Source organism: Dipodomys merriami, unplaced genomic scaffold, assembly GCF_024711535.1.
Source record: "Dipodomys merriami isolate MVZ:Mamm:240054 unplaced genomic scaffold, mDipMer1.0.p SCAF_1, whole genome shotgun sequence".
In the NCBI taxonomy this organism is placed as follows: domain Eukaryota; kingdom Metazoa; phylum Chordata; class Mammalia; order Rodentia; family Heteromyidae; genus Dipodomys; species Dipodomys merriami.
In genome coordinates, this window is record NW_027202270.1 from 97,569,878 (window position 1) to 97,595,839 (window position 25,962).

At 36.3% G+C, this 25,962-nt stretch overlaps 1 protein-coding gene across 5 annotated transcripts in view; it reads right to left on the minus strand.

The window, feature by feature from the left end:
• The window catches only part of Prkd1 (protein kinase D1), a 345,647-nt gene that overhangs the window by 41,251 nt on the left and 278,434 nt on the right, over nucleotides 1–25,962 (minus strand). For 2 of the 5 annotated variants that reach the window (XM_070026146.1, XM_070026167.1), the window contains 9 exons: nucleotides 24,581–24,791; nucleotides 24,354–24,431; nucleotides 22,403–22,607; nucleotides 20,546–20,669; nucleotides 19,184–19,261; nucleotides 17,428–17,707; nucleotides 16,430–16,482; nucleotides 14,116–14,188; nucleotides 13,578–13,684 (listed from right to left, as the gene is read on the minus strand). In XM_070026146.1, the coding sequence (XP_069882247.1) occupies nucleotides 13,578–13,684; nucleotides 14,116–14,188; nucleotides 16,430–16,482; nucleotides 17,428–17,707; nucleotides 19,184–19,261; nucleotides 20,546–20,669; nucleotides 22,403–22,607; nucleotides 24,354–24,431; nucleotides 24,581–24,791 (1,209 nt within the window). The remainder of the gene's footprint in view (nucleotides 1–13,577; nucleotides 13,685–14,115; nucleotides 14,189–16,429; nucleotides 16,483–17,427; nucleotides 17,708–19,183; nucleotides 19,262–20,545; nucleotides 20,670–22,402; nucleotides 22,608–24,353; nucleotides 24,432–24,580; nucleotides 24,792–25,962) is intronic. The other 3 variants (XM_070026173.1, XM_070026153.1, XM_070026159.1) reach the window with 2 other exon arrangements.

Here is a 25,962-nt window from a genome sequence, read left to right on the forward strand (position 1 = left end):
AAGTTTGCAGTAAACATAAAGAAAAAAATTCGTTTTGTCTTTTACCCATTAGAGGGTACATCAGATTAGACATGAGCTATCACAAAAGTAAACCTTTGTCAGCCTCCATCATTCCTTTGCTGCTTGTGTACATTAAAAACAACACAAAAGCATTCCTCCCACTCTGTAGGTCAGAAATCTAATGAATTCTGGTGTTTTCTCTATTGACATTGTTGAAAACAAGTTATTAGCAAGCTGTTCTCTTATTTGGAGGCTCAGAGGGAGAATTTATTTCCAAGCTCATTTAGGCTGTTGTCAGACTCCAGTTATTTGGGCTACAGAGGTGAGCTCCCTGTTTTGTTGTTGGCTGTGATCCAAGCTAAGCTCCCTGGAGGCATCCTAATTTCTTATCTTCTTGCCATGCACTGAGTCAACACATTTCAATACTCCTTCAACTTTTGCTCTATCTCTTTTACTTCTAGCAGGAGAAAATCCTCTGCTTTTAAGGTATCAGATGATTAGTTAGCTCCCATCTTGATAAGTTAGGATAATCTTCCTGTTTTAAGGAATCTTACTCTTCTTATTATTACATGTGTAAAGTCCCTTTTGCAATAAAAATTACTGGTTCTGGGAGTGCATATCTTTGGAGGAGTATTCATACAAATCCTACATTATTTGCCCAGTTCACCTCATTCCTCAATTCTAGAGCAAAAATAGAAGATCTTTTTTTTCAAAACTGAGGACAAGAGACCACAAGCATAAGTAATAAAATTATTTCTCATTTATTTATTTGTATATCAACATATTTAAGTATATTGAAAAGTGGTTTGGATAATATAAAGTCCATATACCATCACCCAATCTCATAATCAATACTTAATATGTCTACTTTTTCACAATCTACTGTTTGTTTTAATTTATCTCCAGATGGAAGAAAGAATCTATTCCTGAAGACTAATAACAGCCTTGCAGGGTTGCAGCTGTCTTCAGTTATAACTTCAGTTGATTGTCCTATAATAATACTACACAGGTTTTCTTGTATAGTTTCACAGGACACTGTAAGTAGGCCAAACCATTGGAGTAATAAGTGGAGTTTTACAAAGCCCTGGTGCCAGTAATGTGCCACACTTTGATATTAGCTTAAGACAAACTAGGTATATTCTGCCTTTTGTTGTAACCATATACACGTGTTCTCCCTTAAGATCCAAATTGTGAGGATCTACTTAATTTTGCTACCACCCAAGACTGTATTTCTCTCAGTATTTCTTTCCCTAAGAAATAAGGTATACTCTAGATCAGTCTAGATTAGTCCAAGTATTTGCTCATGTCTCAAGGAAAAGCAACTTGGAGTTGTTCTCATATGTTGAGACTCAGTTATTCTGTAACAACTTGTGAACCAGCCAGGAGATTGAGGAAATGGGTAAAAGAAAAGAGGTATATGGCACCTTGGTGTCCACAGGCAGATGGTTCCATAGAGAACAGCACCCAGTGAGAAAAAATAGTGATTGTTCACCATTTTCTGTGGTATATTGCAGATTTCTGTAGTATACTGCAGATGTTTGATTTATTTTTTCCATAAATATCACCCACTTCCACTAATGATGCACCACTGTTCAAGAAACCTAAAATTTTCACTTTATACCTCAACTTAATCATATTACAATTCTTAGGGGTCTTTTTGTTTGTTTTTGGCTCAGGAGAAATACTGTAACTTTTACCTTGCATTGTGAGCACTATTTTCACAGGGAAAAACTCAGAAGATTACAAAAAATAAGAACAACTGATGGTACAATAGGCCCAAGAACTTCTCTGCATCAAATGAACTATGCAATATGCATGTGGAAATTAAAAATTATTTTACAAATTTCTTTTGTTTAAAATTTACCATTAGCATTGATCATGATTAGTGTAGACCATGGGTAATAAATCTGTAAACAAGGAAGATTACTGACAAGAATGAAATTTTAAATTTGCCATGTAATTTCATGTGAGGTGGAGTGGCGCATATAATAAATGCTTACAGTTTGCTATACAAGCATAGAGACACTCAAAATTCACTGGGTTTGTAGAAACAGTTGAATGTTGCTTATCCCACTGAAGTAAAGAAGGGCAGCATCTGACTACTGCTATAGCAGGGGAACACTGCTGTGGATAGTCCCATAAGTAATTAATGCAAGGTAACTTAATGAAAGGAATATAGAGTTAAAGAAGAGTTATAACTGGAAAGGCATCTTCACTTTTCTCCCTCTCTGTTAGCCTTTAATCATCTAAACAATGGGAAGTCCAACCTTGTTATTTTGTGTGGCTTAGAGTAGAGAGGTTGGGAGTGGGCAGAATTGGGAAAAAAGTGTGAGCCACTATCTTGTGCTAAAAATAGGATGTAAAGTATATGAACCCTTGGGTGGAGTAAAGTGAAAAACCTGAGGCTGAATGCTAGAGAAGGGAAAGTTCCCTATCAGTCTTGCTGTTTTATACCAATATTATTGCAATGTAACAGAGGTTGCAGAATTGCTAAGTATTATAAAAGCATTTAAACAATAGCTCCAGGAGTTAGACTGCTTAAATGATAAGACTTTTGTACATGGAGAGGGCTGGCCTTCTTCCAGTGGGAAATGAAACTAAGAAAATAAATAATATTATCACTCATCCCCTGTTCTGCAGCATCTATATGAAACCCAGATTAAAAAAATCATTTCCTTGTAGACTGGATCATCGTAGGCATGATTGATAGGACAGGTAGAAGAAGTAGCTGAAGAGGCTGAGGGCATTCTATATAAATTAGACTTAAATCAGGTGTTTCAAAGGCCTGATGAAACTATTTTCCAGCCAGAGTGAAAATAAACTTACAAAAACAAAACAAAAAAATGCTCAGGAATGGCATGATTCTGTTCTTTTCCTTCTCACCAAAATTAACAAAATATGTATGTTAGTTAACCTTGGAGAGAACAAACTTCAAAGGGGCAGGGTGTGGCCTTGTCATAAAGACTGGTCAGAATAAAAAGACAAATACAATTGAGAAGGAAAAGAAAACAGATGTACTTTCTGCAAGCACTCTAGCTACAGATAATTCAATTAAGTCTCGGTAACCTCGTGGAAAGAATTTAAGTTGAAACAATAGTCCTATTCTTTTACCTTCTGACTTCTCCTTAGGGATAAATAAGAAATTTCTGTTGCTCTGTCATTACTAGCTAGATAGAATGGATCACATAACTCCTCAAGATTAGAAATGGGATTAAGGCCACCCTGAGTAAGGGCTTTAGAGGGCCCTGAGAGAACTTATGCAGAATTCACCATTTACTGTTTCTCTGAGGACAGGGAAAGAAGACGACTTAGTATCATATTGGTACTAATTTCTCCAGTTCCCAGGAATGAAACATGATAGACTTCTGTGGAGGGCCTGGAACTTAAGCTTCAAATAGCAAAAGCAGTATTGGGGAAGGAAACTAGATGAAGCCCTGTTAGCCTTGTACCTGGCAGGTACAAGAAGCCAGGTAGACAAGGTGTGACTGGAGAGGCCTGAAAAGAATTACAGTGGTTTGAGATTTTACCATCTGCTCATACTGGCAGGCTACCGACAGATGGGACTTGGAGGATGGAATATAGGGAGTTAAATATGGCGATACCTTTTATATTAGCCATCCTCCTTTGGGTAGAAATCCCATCCTCCTTTGGGTCTGTGGATATATTCTGGATTTCACTACTGCTGCTTTGAGCATTCCATTCCAATCACACTGGAAGATAATACATGCCTCAGGCATGTATTATCTGGCTTCATTATTCATTCTACAGTGTGAAGATTATACTATGTTATAGAACATAGAAGAACTTGGGACATACCACATATAGGCTACAGACTGGTAGCCCGAAGATTCAAGACCTGAAGCTATTCACAGAATTTCTATCACTAGTGGTCTCATTAGATGTGGAAACAGTGCAAATTGAGTGAATGAATGAATAAATATAGAATTGGGATATAATCCTTGTCATAACTGGAAAGGTTACTTTGTTTTTAGACCTTAATGATGACACAGGTGTTTCCTACTCTGAGTTCGGGGGGGGGGGGAAGGGGAGAAATGGGTGTGTTGATCCTTTGTTCTAACATGTGTACAAAGATCTTTGCTTGCTACTTATGAACATGTTCCCATGCACTTAGTTGGAAAAAGCATACAATTTCAACAGGCTCATTTTTTTCAGTTGCTACCTTCTTATTTTTGGTCAAGTAATGAGTACATTTCTTTTCCTACAGTGTCTTTTATTGCCTCTCTCCTAGTCCCTCCCTCCAGTCTCCATTCACAAGTTGTACAGTTCACTTTCATCAGTGTCCAGTGAGCTTCACTTCTATACTTTTTCATTCTTTTTCCCTTGAGTTTTATAATTTCCCATCCACCCAAGTCAAAATATACTTGAATACCTCACACATAAAGAAGACAGAATCATAAAAAAATTAAAAATATGCTACTTTTTAAAGAAATAGCATTTATGAAAATTTCATCTGAAAAATTTTAGAAATTCACTCAGAATTTCTAATAGAAGGAATAAAGCTAACATTTTTTTCAGAAGAGTAAATATGACTTTATCATGGCTAAACAATCCATTCTCCTGTGACAGGTATGGCAGGATGACATTATATCACTGAAGCCACAATCAAAGATAACCCACTGAACTCTTGGAATTCAAAAATATTCAGGTCATTCCTGGTAACACTTGTTTGTTTATACCATCCAGTAGAATTTTAGTGTAACTATACTTGTTTCCCACTGTAATTAGCCCAGATTGACGTAGTTTAGCCACAGTTCAAAAGTTTGTGGTGAAAGCTGAAACACTTCAATGAATTGTTAATAACAATGGACATGTTCAAGAAAAGGAGCCAACCTTTCAGTAGTAATCTCATGATTTATTATATATATATATATAATATTTGTTATATAATGAATCATTATTACATATATTTTCTCAACCTAAGTTAGCTATACATCCTCTGCATTTTATTAAGTAAACTTGGATCAGAATAGGGGGTGGATATATCCAACCAATTCTATATTTTCTTAGCAAAAATCCTCATGGCCTGTATTAATATGTGTCACTAAACTTAACCACACATCACTCAAGTCATTCTCTATTTAAAAAAAATTGTGAAATGATTCTATCTTACTTTAGATCCCTGGGTTGCTGTATACACATGATAATGGTATTAAGCTCTCACTTTTTCTTATAAGAGAAAAAGCTAAATGGAAATAAATACTAAAAATGCTCGCATAGGAACTCATGTTTTCTCTACCCTTCTTTGACTTTTCAACATAGAGAAATAGTATAAAGATGTTTTCTACCCACATCAGTAATCTGTCAAATTAGATGCATGCATGAAACATTTTAAGAATTTTTACCAAAACTGAGAATACAATTTATGGACTGGAAAAAGGTATAACTAACTGGACAGTCATCTAGAATACACAGACAAGTATGAGCTTCAGTGTTGTATGCCTGTAATCCTAGCAACACAGGAGGCTGAGATATGGGAATCACTGAAACAAGCCCAAGCGGACAAATCTGTGAGGCTCTTATGTCCAGAGAAAGGCCATAGTGGGGGTATGGCTCAAGTGCTTTAAGTGGAAGAAGCTAAGAGACAATGTCCATGTTCTGAGTTAAAGTCCCAGTACTGGTACAAAAAATGGAAAAAATACACAAATAATCTTTAACATTCAACAATAAGAAAACACATTATTGGATTAAGAAATGATTTGCAAAGTCTGGACATCTTACCAAACACTGTATACAAATAATAATAACCATATGTCAAGATGTTCTATTCATACCCCATCATTGAAATTTACACTAAATAATATGCTATAACAACCCTTGAATGTTACCAAAATCTAGAAATATTAACAACAGCAAATGATGGCTAGGACATGGAGAAATAAGAAGTCTCACTGAGTGCTGTTAAGAACACAAAAGGGTACAACCATTTTGGAAGAGTTTAGCAGTTTCTTCTTCCTCCTACTCTTTTTCTCATCTTCCTCCTTCCTCTTTTCCTTTCCTCTTCCTCCTCCATTCTTTTAGTTTTCCTTTTTCTTCTAGTCCTTTTTTTTTTAATTTATTTTTTTGGGTCCGGTCGTGGGGCCTGAATTCTGGGCCTGGGCACTGTCCCTCAGCTCTTCAGCTCAAGGCTAGCACTCTACCGCTTGAGCCACAGCGCCACTTTCAGCTTTTTTCTTTTTTCTTATGTGGTGCTGAGGAATCAAACCCAGGGCCTCATGCATGCAAGGCAAGTGCTCTACCACTGAGCCACCTTCCCAGCCCCTCCTTTTTTAAAATCTCCTGTCTTGTGTGGGACCACGTCCAAGGTTTTACATACTAGCAAGCATTTTACCACTGGCTTACACATTTCATAAAGATCTACATATACTTTACACTAGCAATCACATTCTTTAGTATACTCAAAGAAATTGAAAACTATGTCCATATAAAAGTTGCATATGAAGGTTTAAAGTAGTCTTATTCATAATTGCCCAAACTCAGAGGCAATAAAGATGTCCTGCAGCAGATGAATGGATAAACTGTGATAGATCAAGACAATAGAATATTATTCAACCCTAAAAATAAATGAGCTATTGGGTGCATTTGTCATTCAAAATATGTGGGAAGCTGAGACCAGGAGTATAGTGGTGCATGACAGCCTTGGTAAAAATATTAAGACCCCCATCTTAGCTGAAAAAGATGGATGTGATGTGCATGCCTGTCACTGCAGCTATAGTCAAGTGCATAAGTAGGAGGATTTTTGTTTCAGGTTGATACAGGTGAAAAGCTAAACAACTATCTGAAAAAATAGCCAGAGCAATAAGGGTTTGAGGTTATGGCTCTAGAAGCAGAATATCCCCAAGCAAGTGTCAAGCTCCCAATTCAAACCCCAATTCTGCTTTAAAAAAAAGGCATGAAAAGTTAAACATATGTTATAGTAAGAGATAAAATATGGGAGCCAATTGCTGTATGGTTCCAAATTATACACTAAAACCATGGAGACAGTAAACAATTCCATGGTAGCAAGGTGTTGGAAGAGAGGGAGTGATAGTGGGTGCAGCATGGAAGACCTCAAAGTCAGGAAAAACCTCTGCATGATACTACTGTGATGGACACCTGGATGATGCATTTGTCTAAACCCACAGAAGGACAAGGTGAGACAGAGGGAACTGATGTAAGCTATGGACTATGAATGGTAATGATGTGTCAAGTCAGTCTTAGGAATTGTACAATATTTACTATTCTGGTGGGGATACTGATAGATGTCGAGGATGTCCAGGATGAATGTGGGAAATCCCTGTAATTTCCTCTTAATTTGTGTTAACTTAAACTGCTCCCCCCACCATAAAAAAGGTCTTAAAAGAACTCACTGTATAAAAATCAGCACCACTTATACACCAACAAAATATAGATATCGTAAGTCTGTCATGTTTGCTGTGTGGTTGCTGTTAACATTTGAATATTGTTTTTTTTTTTAATTTTCATTTTAGACGCTACTTGGGTTTGAATTCAGTGTCTTGCACATATTAGGCAGACACTCTACCACTTGAGCCATATACCAGTAGCCTTTATTGCTCTGCCTTTTTTTGAGATAGGGCCTTGGTTTTTGCTTGAGCTGGCTTGAACCATAATCCTTCTTTTTACATTCTCCACCATAGCTGGGATGACAGACAGACATCATCAGACCTAGCTTTCTCTGTTGAAATGGGTCTTGAGAACTTTTTGCTTATTTTGTACTTGATTGGTAATCCTGCAAATCTTAGCAGCCCACGTAGCTAAGATTAAAGGCCTGAGCCACACCATGCTCATCTAAGTGGACAGACAAATTTGAAACTGAAATTGTGGGTGCTAGGGGAGTGATTTTTATTAAGACAACTCAAGAAAGACTCTCACATAGCAAATATGTAATAGACATCACAGAAACATCACCTAACTCCTAATTAAGGGCCAGAAATTCTAGTGGAATTTAGGCAAATGATGTAATATTTGCAAGTCAACAACAGTGGCTACAAAGACAGAAAGTAATGATTCATTAAGAAATTTTAAGACATCAAAGTTAGTAGCCATTTCACCAGCGAACTACGTCTTTCGTTCATGTTATTACTAGCTTAGTACTTAGGTGAAGGCAAGGTTTAAAGTATAGATAAACAAGGAGTCAGGAGGAAAAAAATGCAAGAGAGAGGGTTGGTATGCTTTCTATAATATTTGCATGTTTGCAATGATAGGGTGAAACTTCTTATACAAGTAATACACATTGAAACAAAATGAATGATAGAAAAATACGCTCTTTAGTGGGCAGGTACCACAGGAAGTGAGGATTGTAACTGGAGAGGGTAAATAAAGGTGAATACAGCCAAAGAAGCTTATTTGCATAAATGAAATAGAACAATGATAGCTGTTGAAATTGTTTTCAAAAGGGGGAAAGGGAGAGTGATAAAAGGGCAATTTTGATTAGGACACATTGTATGCATGTATGAAGATGTCACAAAGAAACACCCCTTAAAGAAATAAGAATTTGCATATCAAAAACAATCTCACTGCACATAAAATTCAAAACCAGATCAAGTAACTAGACTTTTTTTTTTCTATTTGATATCAAACACAGTGAAATGGCGATACATCAGGGAAACTGCTTCATTCTGTGCTATCTACCTGGCTGGAGACATGAACACATAAATCCAATTTAGGTTTGGAGTTAGATTTCAGTGTAATTTTTAACAAGTCATATCACTGTTGCCAGCTTCTATATTTAGATGTCAGCAACGCTCCAGCAAGCAAACCATTCTATTATAATGTTAGGTTATCTGTCTGTGGAGCTGCTTAAAGAAAAATGGGAACAAGAGTAAGTAAATTAGATCAACATTATAATCCAAAAGATCAAATTACAGTATCTTACATTCATACAGGCAAAAAAATCCCAAAAAACTTTAACTGACCTATTTTCAAAATTAAATAAGGTCTTAATTATAAAGCTTCCCAGGATCGCTAATATGGGAAAGAGTATGTTTACTTGTAAGATGTGTATATGTAGACATAGAACAAATTTTCCAAACTATGTTATTAAGGATCACTCTTCTAATTAAAAAATATCTTGGGTATAGTGATTTCAAAAAGCACTTGATATTTTTATCAATTTTTAAAAAACTGGTACCAGAGTTTGAACTCAGGGACACTTGAGACTTTGCTTGTCTTGCTGGCACACAGATAGTGCCTTACCATGTGAGCCACATCCCCAGTCTGGTATTTTGCTGGTTAACTGAAGATGGACTCTGGCAGACTTTTCTGCTCATGTTGGCGTTGAATTGTCATTCTCCCGGTCTCAGAATATTGAGTAGTGGACAAAGGGGGAACGTATATATGCAACAGCGATACTCACAAGACAATATGTTGGAAATGATTTGTACAACTTGTGGGGGGTGGTTGAGGGGGAGGAAAAGAGGAAGAAAAATGAGGGAAGGGGTAACAAGTTAGACAAGAAATGTGGTCACTACCTTACTTATGTAACTGTAAACCCTCTGTATATCACCTTGGCAATAAAATTTTTAAAAAAATCATGAAAATTCTTCGTTCAATAAAACAAAGGAATATGGGAAGAAATACTGTAAACATATTAGATGAAGCAAATTCAAACTACCTTTTCAGTATACAGTGAAAGTAGGAAATACCTTCAATTTGCAAATAGGAAATACATACATGTTGCAAATGTGTCTCTAGAAAAAGAATTTATTTCTTCAGGACTAAAAAAGATAATATTCAGTTTGAAAAAAAAATTCTCTTCCCATCCACATTTAGCAATATTATTCTCTGATTTTCTATATTATTATCTCTTCTCTAATCATTCTTGATCATCTAGAAATTGTACACTTAATCTTACTCCATGAAGGAAATGACCATTTTTTTGGAACAAAAGGCAAGGAATATTTTATTGATTTATTGTTTTGCACTATGAATCTGTACTATCTGCTTCCTTCATTTGTTGCAAACATGCAACTAATTGCATAGCTACCTGAGTGCAAAGCTCTATGGATTGGGTCTCCAACAGTGCTTGTTCATGATGTGTATTCAATTAATCCCTGTTTTATTAATGAGGCAACGGATGACTGGAGGTAGTGTGGTTCTGTGATAGTAACAAGGACGATGCACTTTTCAAGCTACAATAGGAAACATGTCCCTTTGTCTTCAAATCCTCAAAGGGAAGACTCTGGCTTTCGTATTACTTCTGTATAAAAAAGCAGATCATAAAAACTTTTTACTTCTGCTTAGGAATCCTGAGTCATTGTTTGGCTCTAATACTTCAGATGAGGAGACAGGACACACCTTATGGTCAGGAATAATACATTAATTTTTCTATCTCATTTCAAAACCAGTAGCTGATAGCTGATACAACAGAGAACTAATAAAAGGCCATATAAAATAGGAGTCTTCAAGTCTATTTGGTTTTTCACAACTGCAATCAAGTGCAGAATGACAAACCCAGGTAAATCATGAAATTCCTCTCAGGCTCCATTTCTAACACTCATGCTAACTCTGAGGTTCCTTCTCTGTTAAAGAAACTGCCTTGGGAGACAACATTGGAGTGGAAACAAGATCAGGTTTTAGAAATTTTCAGATCTTATTTGCAGCTTTGTATTGACAAGTTAAGAACATTTTTTTTTCCTAAAAAGCTGGTTTTGTAGTGGTTCCATAAATTGTCATCTTTTTAAAAAATTTACATTTTAGTGCAAAGGTGATATACAGAGAGGGGTTACAGTTACATGAGTCAGGTAATGAGTACATTTCTTTTTGAACAGTGTTATCTCTTCATTTTCACCCACGTCTTCCCTATCCCAACCCCCTTACCCCTCAGGTTGTAAAGTTCATTTCCAACATTGTGTCTAGTGAGTATCACTGTTGGATGGGTTCACCCTTTGTCTCACCATTTCTGTGATTTCCCTTTCCCTCCCAAAACCAAATAAACAGATACAAGATAAAGGACACCAAAATAAAAAATACAATGACAAAAGGGAATAAAGCAAAGGAAAAAAATAGAAAAAAAGAAATAGCTGCCAACAGTATAATAAGAAAAAGCTGTTGTAGCAAAAATCAAGAACTCTAACAACAACAGATGCTGGAGGGGATGTGGACAGAAAGGAACCTTTACTTCATTGTTGGTGGGAATGTAAACTTGTTCAACCACTTTGGAAAGCAGTATGGAGGTTCCTCAAAAGACTTCACATAGATCTCCCCTATGATCCAGCAATCGCACTTTTGGGCATTTACCCAAATGTATACAAACAAGACCACACTAAAGCTACCAGCACAACTATGTTTATTGCAGCATTATTTACCATAGCAAAGATATGGAACCAACCCAGAAGCCCCTCAGTAGATGAATGGATCAAGAAAATGTGGTATATATACACAATGGAATTCTATGCCTCCATCAGAAAGAATGACATTTCCCCATTTGTTAGGAAATGGAAAGGCTTGGAAAAAATTATATTAAGTGAAGTAAGCCAGGCCCAAAGAAGCATAGGTCCCATGGTTTCCCTTATTTGCAATATCTAGTATAGGTATGAGTCAAGTGGAAAAGGTCAGATAATGTGATGTTAGGAAAACGAACCCTCAAATATGTATTTTAATGTTTTCGTTTCTTTCATGCATGTGTTTCTAATGCATTTATAAGATTATTTCTTTGTTGCTTTGTATGTCCCTCCCCCACAGTGTAACCCCCGCTTTCACTTTATTTGATGTCAGTGTAACATGTGGAGGAGATGGGGACAAACAAGTCGTTTAAGGATTCAGGTGGACCTGTTGCAACAAGGAGAATTACAAAATGTCATGTCAAAGCAAGCTTTACAATGTCGGTGTGGGGGGGGAGGGGGGTATGATTGGGTGGGGGGAGGGGGGAGGCTGGGAAGGGAGGTGAAGGGTAAACAAAGGAGGAGGCTGCAATGCTTGGTAAGAAATGTATGCATTATCCTGCCAATGTAATTGTAACCCCTCTGTACAGTATGCTCTCAAATAAAATAAAATTAAATTAAAAAAAGAAAAAAGAAAAAGCTGTTGTTTCCATTTCTAGAAGTTCATTTCAATAAGCATCATTTATGCATAGCTATTGAGCAACTGTATCCTCTCCTAAGAATCTTCTCCTTTGTTCTCACTGTGCAAATGCTTACTGTGCTATTTATAAATTGTCATCTTAAGTGATTACTTTCTTTTTTTTGTTTTTTTTGGGGGTCCAGTTGTGGGGCCTGAACTCTGGGCCTGGATGCTGTCCCTCAGCTCTTCAGCTCAAGGCTAGCGCTCTACCACTTGAGCCACAGCACCACTTCCGGCTTTTTTCTTTTTGCTTATATGGTGCTGAGGAATCGAACCCAGGGCCTCATGCATGCAAGGCAAGCGCTCTACCACTGAGCCATCTTCCCAGCCCTTCAGTGATTACTTTCTTTCCCCCAAACAGTACTATAAAGAATTCTGTGTGTTGTTTTTGTGGTTCAAAGGTATAAAATGCCTTTGTAAAACTACTTAAAGATAATAACAATAAAAAATACCATTTTGAAAAATTACGAATCCTAGGAAAGTCTCATTTTTCTTTGTACAAAAAATGAGTTTTGTTGTGCTGTCTATAGATAATGAGAATCTTTAGAGTAGAAATCACATTTCTCTCATTTTCTTTTCTCTATCCCTTCTTCCTCCCCTCTTTCCTTTTCTCCCTCTCTCTTTTTTCCCTCCTCATTTCCGTCCTCATTCCCTTTTTTCCTGATAATATTTCATTACATAGGCCAGGCCTCAATCTAGCAATCCTTCTCCTTCAGCTTCCTGAATGCTGGGATGACAGGCCTATACCATCGTGATTTGATCAAACTGTCTTTTAAACTTATTTATTAAGTGTAATAAATGTGAATTAAATAAAGCAATGGATGAAGAAGTACAATATGTGAGATTTAATAAAAGTTGTATAAAACTTGGCATTTCTCAATGGTCTAAAGTATTACAATGGATAACTAGAATAACCAAATTTAAGGTCTCAGTTTCCGTTTGGTCTGTGAAAAAAGTTTCAATGATTATTCACCCTGTATCTAACACACAATAACTTCTATTAATAAACTGTGGTTGGAAAAGGGATGGTCATTAGAAGAGACTGTTATTAATAAGCAGAGTTAAGTGATACCTCACATGAACATCTAAAAGAGAGAGAGAGACAAAGAGGAGATTAATGATATCAAGATAATCTTCTTCCTTGTGGACATGACATGTTGACAGTTCTATATCCAATTCATATAATTATCACAGCATAAAGGAGAGGTACTTATGAAAAGTCATTTGTAATATAAGGCATTATATGACATAGAAGACTCATAGAAGCATGTCTCTTAGGAGCAAATGACCAATTAATTAAGATCTAGAATCAACTTCCTGAGGAAAATGTGTTGCCTGCTCTCAGGAAAGGGACCACTCAAGCAGTACTTGATACTGTTCTGCCTTTCCTATTATTTCGAATTGCTAAATTTTTACACTGTGTATATTTGCGTAATTTTTCCTTGTCTGGTGGAAATTAGGCAATCTGACACCCCTTGAAAGAGAATCAAAGAATTTACCTGAAGAATTGCAACCTCATTACGAAGCTGGCTTTCTTGTTTTGTTGGAAATCTCAATTTATCAATGATTTTAATAGCTACATCTCTTCCAGTTTTACGATGTTTTCCTTTAAAATTAAAACAAGAATCATTAGCATATGGTTACTATTTTCTGCACTAAATATTATCAAAATTTACTAAAGCATATGTGGGATTAATAAAAGAGTTCAGTAAATAAATTCATCTTTTTGAAGAATATTGGTTGGATACCCATAAGATTTCTTTTTTTTTTGGTTCCATTATGCTATATAAGATACACTGAAGTCAGTCATAATGTAAGCCATATATAAACTGGAGCATGAAAAGATGTACATATTTTAAGATATTTAGGATATTGATTGGTTTCATATAGAAAATACTCCTATCTCCAGCCAGATTGTAGTCTCATGAGTAGATAAGATTATAATATGAGCCACCAGCATCTGGCTAAAATAATTGCTTTCAACACACAGATAGCCAAAAATTTAAGCTAATAAGAATTCCTACTGAAGTAACCTACCTCCATACACAATTCCAAACTGTCCAGACCCCAGTACTTCATCAGGAAAAATCTGATATACTGTGCTGATGTCCTAAAGGTACAAGTCCCATGAAACACAAAGAGGAGAGGGAACAAGCATTAATTGTAACAAATTATTCCAAAAATGTGTTCTAAATAATAGTAACCATTTCAAAGTATTCAGTTGTAAATGCTAAGCAAAATTTCAATGACTATAATATTCAATTCCAATTAATGTAACTGTATTTTAAAAGCTGCTTTGGTCCTACTTGCTTGAGATGTTCTAACATGCCATCGAATATATTTCAATAGAGTGGAAGGAAACCTAAAACTATACAAAGTCATTTATGAGGGATTTGCCTTCAAGGATGGCTATGTTAGTTATGTAAAAGATACATAGATCCCAGTCTTATATATGTTGATCCTTAATTCATCTCTGTCTAGAATGCTGAGACTCTTTGTTACCACCACATCCTGCTGAATCTGACCTGGAAACAGAAGACTGGACCTAGTGAGTGATCCCTGGACAGTACAAAAACAGACAGCTAATTAGGAGATTCTCAGATGAGAAGTATAGCCAGGTGATTCTTATTACTTCTAAAGGTAACAAACTCTCAAAGCCTATTCTTTTCTCTCTGAAATTGTGAGTACTGAATAAATCAGGGTTTCAATTTAAGTTTTTCTCTCTGCAATGAGATGAACATACTCATGGAAACCTAGCACAGTCTTTTTTACTCTATGCATTCTTACAGTAGCACATCCTACCTTAGCACTTTCTGACTGTCCTCTACTCTTTGCTCTTTCTAAGAAAAGGTCTTTGGCACTACATTATTCCCTCTGTAAGTCCTATCTTGCCCTGATTCCTGTCCTTTGTCCTTAGAAAACAACTTAAAGTTGTCTCCATTGTGTAACCCCAGTGGAGTGTTCACAGAGTATGTATAAAATTTTCTGGAGACAAGAAAACATTATTTGTATTCCATCATTCTGAGCCCAAGCTACTCTATGCATTTATTTATTTATTTATTTATTTATTTTTGTTGGTCGTGGGGAGTGAACTTGGCCTGGGTACTGTCCCTCAGCTTTTCAGCTCAAGGCTAGTGCTTTACCATGTGAGCCACATCACCACTTCTGGCTTTTTCTGCTTATGTGGTGCTGAGGAATCTAACCCAGGGCCTCCTGCATACAAGGCAAGCACTCTACCACTGAGCCACCTTCCCAGCCCCTATGCATTTATTTTTAGTTGGCTTATATTAAATTGGACACAGTAATGAGTTACTTCACATTTATATACATTCATAAAATGTACTTCAATATATTCATTCTCCTCAATTACTCTTTTTAATCCCCTCCTCCAAAGGTGGGTGAATAGAGTTCAATGATTCGACAGCTATACAAATTTCTCCATAGGATTTCTAATAATCTAAATTTCCCAACGTTTTGTCCAACTAAGCAACAGCAGCACCTGAGGTCTGTAGACATCAACTTTGAGACAGACAGCTCAAGTTGATTTAAGCAGATTGCTAGTTGATCTTCTGACTTTTTGTTTCACTTATGCCAACCTAGTAAAGCATGTAAAGATATTAGTAGGGAGAGCAGAGTTTTTTTATACTTTATTCTTTAAGAAATAAACTCATAGCAGCCTATATATCTTGCCTTTTGGTTCCACAATAACAATGGGTCCAACAACTAAACCTCTGGCTCACAAAATGAGGTAAGAAGTGAGAAAGGATTACATTTGGGTATCTATGCATATATACATATCTATACCATTCAACAAATCATTTCATAAGTACAATGCATCTTGACAGTTGTCACCCTTTCATTATCCTCCATCCCAACTAACCCAGTCCTTCCCTTGTAGTTTCATAGGATATACATTAAATGTTTTGACTACATTCTTCCTCCATTCTTTGCTTCATTCATCTACCCTCTCCCTTGACATCTGATACACATCTTTCTAGTACCAGTTTCCTAGTATTCATTTTGCTGTTTTGTTGTTGCTTTTATTTTCTAGTAACCACATTACTAAGATTTTTATTACTATTATTATTATTTTTTATTATTGTTATTTGTCAGTCATGGGGTTTAAACTCTGGGCCTGGGCACTTTGTCTGAGCTCTTTAGCTCAGGGTTAGTGCTCTACCACTTGAGCCCAGTACCACTTCTGGTTTTCTGGTGGTTTATTGGAGAGAAGAGTCTCTGGGACTTTCCTGCCCTAGCTGGCTATGAACTACTCAGCCTCCTGATTAGCTAGAATTACAGGTGTGAGCCACCAGTGCCTGGCTAAAATTTATATGATCAGATATATACTCACCACATTTTCTTGAATCTGGCTATTTGATACCGAAATGCTGACCGCGATATCTTCTGGAAATAAATGTTAAAAAGACACACACAGAGGCACATACACATACACATCAGTTACAGAGGTAATAGCATAACAAGGAAACACATTCATCAATCTTCTTAAAGTACCAGGTTTAAATAAATCACAGCAATTACTTTCTTCTAGGAAAATGTCTCTTAAAATCTTTCTTTTTTAAAATTACAAACTCAGTCTGGAGTTGGTTTTAAAAAATAGCACTTTATCAGTGCAGATCTTGGATGGAAAATGACTTGGGTTTAAATATGGCCTTTTCTACATGGCAGCCATTCTGTGAGCTTATGTCACTTGATCTTTCTAGAGACTAAATTCCTGACCTGCAAAATAGGAAAGTCCTCAACTTATGGGAGTTGTTTGAGGCAATAAAATAGAGATCTCATATGAGTGCTCAGCACCAAATAGACGCAAATGTTTTATTAATATGTTGGCTATAAATAAAATTATCATACAGGAGTATTATAATATCAAATCATACTTTGCGAAAAATAATCTTGTGAAACATTTTTTTAGAAACTCAATCCTGTTGCATTTTGAAAAACAATTTTTCTCATTATTATTATTATTATTATTATTATTATTATTATTATTTATTATTATTTATTATTATTATTTATTATGCCAGGTCAAGCTCCAACTGACTGGATGACTTCTTTTATGAACAAGAGCTCTACATGTCTATAATTGCTTAATATACAAAAACATATATGACTTTATGAAAAATTTAAAATAATATAAAGACAAGAAAATAATTTGATAATTTAATAAATATCTTAGTATGTGGTATTGTTTGTATTTAGAGATTCTTTATTCTCCAACAAACTATACCCACAACAAGGAGTCTTCTCTCACTTTGTGCTTGGGGAAGGCAGGTAAAGTGCTTGGTTCACAGCTAGGGAGGCAGGCTGGTCAGCGAGAACTGGGAGACTCACTGTGAGAGTTGGATCCTGTGCCTATAGATGAGCCTTTGGGGATGACAGGCATGAGGGCATGCTGGATGGCCGTCTCCCACATCTTGGCCACATCTGCACCAATGCCACTGGTGAAGATGCTGTTATTCGGTGGGGGGCTGGAGGGGTTGACCACATTTTCTCCCACATAATATACTACATTTGCCGTGGTGATTTCAAAACAATGAGGATTAGCTCCGCTAAGTATTAATGCTGCAGATTTTGCTGGTTCCAGAGATAAAATTTCTGATAAAGGAATTTCCTGTGGAAGGAAGAATGTGCTACATGTAGCTTATTGAAAGAAAGTAAAATTTTATATAAAATCCATACCAAGAACATGTGAAAAATGTCATTCCAAATATTCAACATTTATAGCAAATATTTTTCTAGAGAAGACATATTAAGAAACAAAACTTTAAAATACTTATATAATTGGAAACCTTTTATCAATCTTTTCTAGAATATAAAATGAGTTATTTTAAAAATAATACTCATATCACAGTAAAAGGAATGACTAAGAATAATGGATCTGAGTCTTCCTGAGAATCCAACCCTTGGAACATGAACCAATTTTTTTTTAACTGTGAGATGAAATTCCCACATTTTTGAAATGTATTTAGGTTATGTACTTTGAAATTTTAATTGTTCTTTAGAATTCTTCAGTGAAACATGGTTTGACTCAAAACATGTCAATGTGATATAATAACAAAGCCAAGACAATAGTTTTAGGGAGGAAAGAAAAGCAATTAGTATTAAGATTAGTTGTTTGTAAAGTCGTTTAAGTATTTAAAAGATTCACTGCCACAGTCTCCCAGGAATCATGAAGTGACTAACAAACTACTAACTTGTATTGGCTGATAAATACTTGCAAACTCAGCTACTTTGGAGGCAGAGATTGGCAGAATTATGGTTTCAAGCTAACTGTAGCAGAAATTTAGTGAGACCTCATTTCAACAAAATAAGACAGGTAGCCCATGCTTGTCATTTCAGGAGGCTGTAGGTACTAGGAAAATGATCTGACAAAAGCACAAAACTTTATTTGTAAAACAACCGAAGCTTATGGGTTGGTTGGGTAAGTGGTAGAGCACTTGTCTAGCAAACTTGACGCCCTGTGTTCCTACAACTATACTTAAATAATAGTAATAATAATGTGTGAAACAATAATTTTAATTTGATAACTAAGGGTATTTCTTCGTTGCCCCCTCAGTCAACTATGCTGAAGTTGTTCAACATGTCTGCATTCACATAGAAAGTTATCAAATGTTTTTTTCCCTATGATTGTCTCTTGGAGCTGTTTTATTTGGTAATATATTATGACACATCTGTATAATTTACTATGAAAGGATAGAATGAAAATTTCTGCCAAGTACTTCTCTAGAGAAAACTGTTCCCTGTAAATATCAGCAAGCATGTGCTAGCAGGAATGGATTTCAGCAATTTTCTTTTAGATCATCTTGTGATCTCTAATGCTTCAATTAAAACACAACACTGCTAAAATATTTAAATATAACCTTCTTTCCCTTCCCTACCAGCCTATAGGCCCATAAGTCTTCTCTAGGGAAACATGAGACTCATAGATGAATGAAGAAGTTACAATGTGGTTCTTAAGAAATCAGTAAACTACAGAGGAACAAAAGCTATGTCTTAGAGGAAGAACAGAATCAGTCACATTGTGAGTACACTTCATATTACTCTGCAGTCCCAAGAGAAAACCAAGATGGAAGACAGACTCCCTTACCTTGTAGTACCTGCTTCCAGTGTCATTTTGGAAGAGTGTAATACATTTGCTGTCCAACCTCCAATAGTGCCGTTTCCGCTGCAATAGAAGTTAGACTCTGGATCATTTTCTTAGCGGGAAGATTGGATTTGATGGTGGAAAGGGCAGAGGCTTTGGGTCAGGTACATCCAGTTACAGTTTTGAGTCTAGAATCTGACTAATGACCAAATGTTCTACATTTGCAACAGAGGACTAGAGCAATAAAGGAGATGATGTATTCATATCTAATGAAGTCCTGGGAACCTAGGGAGGCACTGCGTAAATGGCAAGTGACATTTTAAAACTTACTTGCCTGCTTAAAGAGCTAAATGTGTATTTGTAGTCTGTAAGTAAGTAAGTAAGCAAGCAAGGCTTACTTGGAAAGATGACGTTTAGACATGATCATCATTTGAAAACATAAGAAATGCTCCGCTGATTCAGCTAGGTATTTTGGCTTCCATTAGCAATGGAAGCATTTTGAATGTCATGAGAGAACTAGAAGGCAGGCAGACTCCATGGGCCATGGGAACACTTTAACCAAGTCAGTCAAATGCATTTAACCCTCTCTTAAGCTCACTGCAGGGCTAGCAGATAGGATTTGTTCATGTGTTCTTTGTTCATTCTAGACAATCCTTCATGATTTAGTGATGTATATGTGTGTGTGTGTGTGTGTGTGTGTGTGTGTGTGTGTGAATTACCATCTTTAGACCCAAGGCCTAATAGTATTTTGAGGCTTGCCTCTAGCCATTCTCAAACTAGTCAGATATATTAAATATACATTAAATATTTTACAACATGACCAAGATGAACTGGGCAGCCAGTATGCAATTGATTACTAGGGTAATTCATGTATGTCTTTTCCCAGTAAGAAGGTTGAGAGTATAGATAATCATTATACTATGGGTGTATTTATCTAAAGAAACTCTAGGATCCCCTTGATAAGAGGAAATGAGAAAAGCACTACAGATGACTGAAAAATCAGCCTATCACCACTCATCAATTAGTTCAGTTTTTGAAATGTTTTATTCACTGTTGGGTACACAAACTCATCCATCAACTATAGGGAAAAAAATCTACATAAGTTGACAAATAAGTCATGGTTTACTACATTCTTGAATGCGTGTTTAAAAATGAACATTTAACTGAGAATTTAAGAAGTATACAATAGTCATCTTTTTTCTATTTCTGCCTCTAAATCCAAGAGGCATATATGTGCACGTGCACCACACACACACACACACACACACACACACACACACACACACACACACACACACACACACACACACACACACACACACACACACACACACAGAGGTGGAAAAGGCTGGCTGAACACCTTACCAGAGTGTCCTTGCTTGTGTAGTGGACCATCCATCCCTCCTTCATTACTGTACTGCTTTTCCTTTTTGTGTGTTTGACAGACTGCACTACCCTCATGAGAGGGATATTGTTGCTTGTTGATGGACTTGAAAAGACAAAATGTTTTAGGAGAAAAAATATTTATAAATACAGAATGAAGGGAACGTTATTTTACTTATTTCAAGGTTAAAAAACAAAAACAAAAAAAACCCCTCACATCCCATTGTCAGTAAGTACTGTTGGGGTTCCGTGTCAGAACGTGGCTTACTTTGAAGAGTGGCAGGTACTTCAGGTACATTCTAACTCTAAAGGCAGTAAAATTTAACAAGCACTGGCACTTTCAGGTTGACTATATTGTGCTAGCTCAGTTTTGAGGTAAACAAAGGGAAATGATTATCTCAGATATCTGAGACTGCAGTGTTCAGAATCTCACAGCCAAGTTTACTGGATTTTCATGACATATTAGAGCCAATATCAGTCATTTATAGATTCCATTTTTCAATGTAAGTTTTAGTCTCTAGATAGTTTCATTAAAAAGAAATGTACTCATTAACTCACTTATGTACCTGTAACTCCTTTGAACAGTATCTTTACAGTAAAATAAAATTAAAAAAATTATAATCTGTCCAGGCACCTGTGGTTCATGCCTGTAATCCTGGCTACTCAACAGATGGAGATCCGAGAATTACAACTCAAAGCCAGCTCAGTCTGTGAAATTAGCCATCAAAAAGTTGGAAATAGAAGGGTGGCTCAAGTGGTAGAATGCCAATCTTGCAAGTAAAAATAACTAAGGAACAGCATCCAGGCCCTGAGTGTAAGCCCTTGCTCTGGTGTGTTCGCCCTCTCTCTCTCTCTCTCTCTCTCTCTGTCTCTCTGTCTCTGTCTCTGTCTCTCTCCCCCGCTCTCCCTCAGCATGGCTTCTGTCTCTTCTGCACAACTTCCATACTTTCGTTCTTGGATTACCTTCAAATTTTTGAGTGTGTTATTAGAGAGTATTTAAGGAGACCATGCCCATCTTCACATTCCTATACAAGAACCCCTGAATTAATAAATAAAAATAGCTGGTCGCTGATGGCTCACTCCTGTAATCCTAGCCACTCAGAAGGCTGAGATCTGAGAATCAAGGTTCAAAGCCAGCCGGGGCAGGAAAGTCCATGAGACTCTTATCTCCATTAATCCACCAGAAAACTGGAAATGGAATTGTGGCTCAAGTGGTACAGTGCTCGCCTTGAGCTGAACAGCTGAAGAACAGTGCCTAGGCTCAGAGTTCAAGCCACATGACCAATAAAAATAAATAAATAAATAAATAAATAAATAAACAAATAAATGAATGTAGTAGAATTTTTGATGAGTAGTCCTGCTAGGCTGCTGGTGACTCACACCTATAATCCTAGCTACAGAGGCTGAGATCTGAGGATCTCAGTTCTAAGCCAGCCCAAGCAACCGATCATAGAAAAAGTGAGATGTGGTGCAGTGGCTACAGTGATAAGAATGTTAGCCTTGAGCAAAAGGAGCTTAGGGACATTGCCCAGGTCCACAGCTCAAGGCAAAGGACCAGCAAAAAAAATAAATAAATAAAAGATGAGTAGTCTTCCCTTGCAAAAGAAAACTGTTCAAGGAATGAAACAAGCTAGATAGGGATGCAAACCACACTTCTCTCAGGAAGCCAGAACTAGCTGCAAGGGCTGCCATCCAAGGTATGAAGATAAATTGTATTCACATTGACATCTGATACACTCTTTAAATGTTTTTGGAATGGATTCAAATACCAAAAAACTTTGAAGAAGAAATGCCACTTGTGTTTCCCTATTGAGCTGAGACTGGGGTTGCTGCTCTCACCTTATGGTTCTATTGGAGTCTTCCTGGTCTGGGTCTGCATCCTGCATTTCTCCACTGTCACTCTGGCCTTCTGCCATGGCCATCTCGGCATCTTGGACCATCACATCTTCCATGTCATCCAGAAGTCCACTGTTCCGTTCACTGTCATTGTCATCACTCCCTTCTTCCATGACCACGTCAGATTCTGCCCCAGGGCTGAGCAAATCTAGAACATTATTTTGACTTAGGAAGATAAGCCTGAAATCCTGGAGCCAGAGCTTAGGAGAAAGGCAATCTTACAACAAATTAATTGGAAGCAGTCATGTGAAGAAATTACCTTTCCTTTTTCATTTTACTTCGTAAGTATATGAATGTATGAGAAGGTGTGTGTAACTTTACGGACAGATACTTATTTTCCATGTTCCTAAGTTAAATAAAAACATTAAACAATCCAAATAGCTCTGAAGAGAAGCCAAAGGTGAATTCAAAAGCACAGTGCAGAGAGGCAAAGTAATGCTAGGTAGGTATAAGAAGGCAGGAAATGATTGCATTTCATTGCACAACTCCAGAATAAAGGAATGTAGGGGAGGTGGAGGGGCAGAGGGAGGGAGATAAGTGTTCATAAGAAGGAAAATTTGAGGTCAATGATTCTTACAATTGCAGTAACTTCTTAAATCATAGATTTCATTGTATTAAACTTGTCATATAAGCTGCAGCTCTTAAATACCTGATATTTTGTATTGCACACTGTGATTATGCAGTAGATGGTAATGCAAAAACTTTAATTACTAAACTCATGCAAATTACTCATTTTAAAACCAGAAAAACAGATCAATCAGAGACCCCAACCTGCCAAGCTTGGAAAAATTCCCATTTTACCAGATTTCACTGACTAGGAACGTGCAATTTAAAATAATCAACATGTAAAACTTTTCTCTAAAGTTATCAAGTATACACTGACATTCCTGGGGCAGAACAAACTCAGTATTCCATGTTCCATAAAGTGAGGAGATGGCTAGATTTTTTCAATTGTGACAACTAATTCATGAATCTCCATGTAAGAAATCAGTAGGTATAATATGTTTTCCTTAAAAGCTCTCTTGCTTCTTGTTCTTCTTCTAGGTATATATTTGGTTCTATAACAAACATAATCTTTTATTTTCTTCAGTTTCTTAGTAACAAAGATATTCATCTAGTTCTTTTGATGTTCTCTAGACAATTCTTTTTGAGCAGAGTAATTGGCAAACTGTTACATTAAATCTATGCAATTCTAAGTTGACTATTGTAGTAACTATCAATCAGGGTACTACCTGGCCAAACAAAACAAAAAAGGAGCTGTTGTTTCAAGATACAGCACATTTTACAAGTCTCTCAAAACTAATTTACATCGTCTTTCAAAAAGTATTTCTAAATATAGGACATACACATATACACACGCTATATAAATCAGTTGACTTGAAAATAATTTTTCAAAGCAAGATACAGATTCTCAATCACAGATTCAGAGAACATGGTGTCGGGGGAGGCGAGGTGGCAAGAATGACTCTCCTTTAGTAGATAGGAAAGAGTTAGAGTTAACTAGTTGGAGTTAGTTTCTGACTCTGAGCTTGGAACAGGACAGAGGACTATAGGATGAGAACTACAATTTGTAGACTTTCCAGAAAGTTCCAAATTTATGAGTAAGCTAGGATTAAAGTATAAAGAAAGAAAGTCAGGAGAGAAAATGTAGACACCTACATTTTCATTATTATTTATTCACCATGTAAGGGTCAAGAAAAACTCTGTATGTTATTAAAATTCAGTGAGGTGGAATGTAGGTTTTTTGACATTAACTTAGGACCAAATTGGGCCAATATTGATTTTGGGGCTCCATTAAAGCACCTTAACAGTAAAAATAAGACATTTTATTAGATCCCAATCAAGTGTGTAACATGAAAGCAACACACACAAAACTAGCCATCTGTTAACTTACCTCCATTGATGGTCACTTCACCCAAGCAGTTGTTTGGTACTTTTGGAGCACAGCGTTTATGGCAGTTGAATCTACAGTCTACTCATGACATTTTTAAAGTAAAACAGAAACAAGAAATTCATTAGAAGGAGAAACTGAAACAAATTTATCAACTTCTGGTAGGGTTTGATTGACCTAGCGACTAGAGACTAGCTGGTGCGAAATACACAGTGTCAAGCTTCCCTTACCTTTACACTGCAAGCCCTGTCTGAAAAGACCCTTCAGCAGCTTCTTGCAGGACTGGCACACTGTTGGCCGGGTATAAGAGTGGATGACAAACGTGTGTGGCACCTTCACCTTGGACATCAGCATTTTGTCGAGCTGAATTGGTCTTCCAATGTATGACTGAGAATTTGACCTTTTCTCTCGACCAATGAATGACTCTGATGGTGACTTCTGCTACACATTTGAAAAATTCGACAAAAGGAAGGACAGGAATGAAAGACCAAGATTTGATTTAAATATTTTAAAACCTCATTTGACTATTCTATCTTTAAATTTTGTTATACTCAGGTTTGAACTCTGGGCCGTATACTTCCTAGGTAGGCACTTTACCTCTTGAGCTACACTGAGAATCTTCTTCCTTTAGCTATTTTTCAAATAGGGTCTTGTATTTTTGCTCTGGCCGGCTTAAACCACAATATCCTAATTATACTTTCTGTGCAGCTGGGCTGATAGGAGTACACCACCATGCCCAGCATTTCATTCCTTGAGATTGGGCCTTGAGAATTTTTGCATTCTGGTTTTGAACTGCAATCATTTCAATTATTGATTGAGCTACCACAACAATTTTTTAAATCTATAATATGGAAAATATCTGAGATTTGTTTTATGTTGATATAATTTATTTTCTCCTTTAACATCTGAGTTATTTTTGACTGATTAAAATTAAGGGCTGGAGATTAGAATATTTTAACCTGATTTCTAGGACTTTTAAGTAATTATTAACTTTAAAATATGAATTTAATTACTTTTAACACAAAAAATGTAACATTTGGAACCAAAAAGACTTATAACACTTCTACACATATTAACTCATTGCTGTTTTATAGAGTTCTATCTGTACATAGCTAGAAATTATAACCAATTCAGAGAGGTAGAAATGTAAAATAAATGGCCATTTGCCTTACATTGTATTTGTTCTTCAACTATAATGAAAGTAAATGGACAAATTATCTTACCATTTTTATAACCTAAACACATACAAATAATAGACTATGCAAAGCACACAAATACTAGCACTTTATAATTACATCTCCGTGTACTCTTGTCTGTCATTGTGGAAATATTTTATAAACTTGGTGTATAGACATTTAAGACTAAAATTAATCAAAATGAACTGTTACTTCAATGTTTCTGGATAATTTCATGGTATCTGTGGATATCATGGAAAGACGCAGCAAATATCTGCATACATGTTTTTTGGAGTTACCAGAATAAAGGTATTGTTAACTGAATTATACATTCATAGTTACTATATCTACCAATCTACCTATCTAACTCTATGGCCATCTAATTTACTACTCTTTCTCTTTAAATACTAATATGAATTTACTCAATTATAAAATTA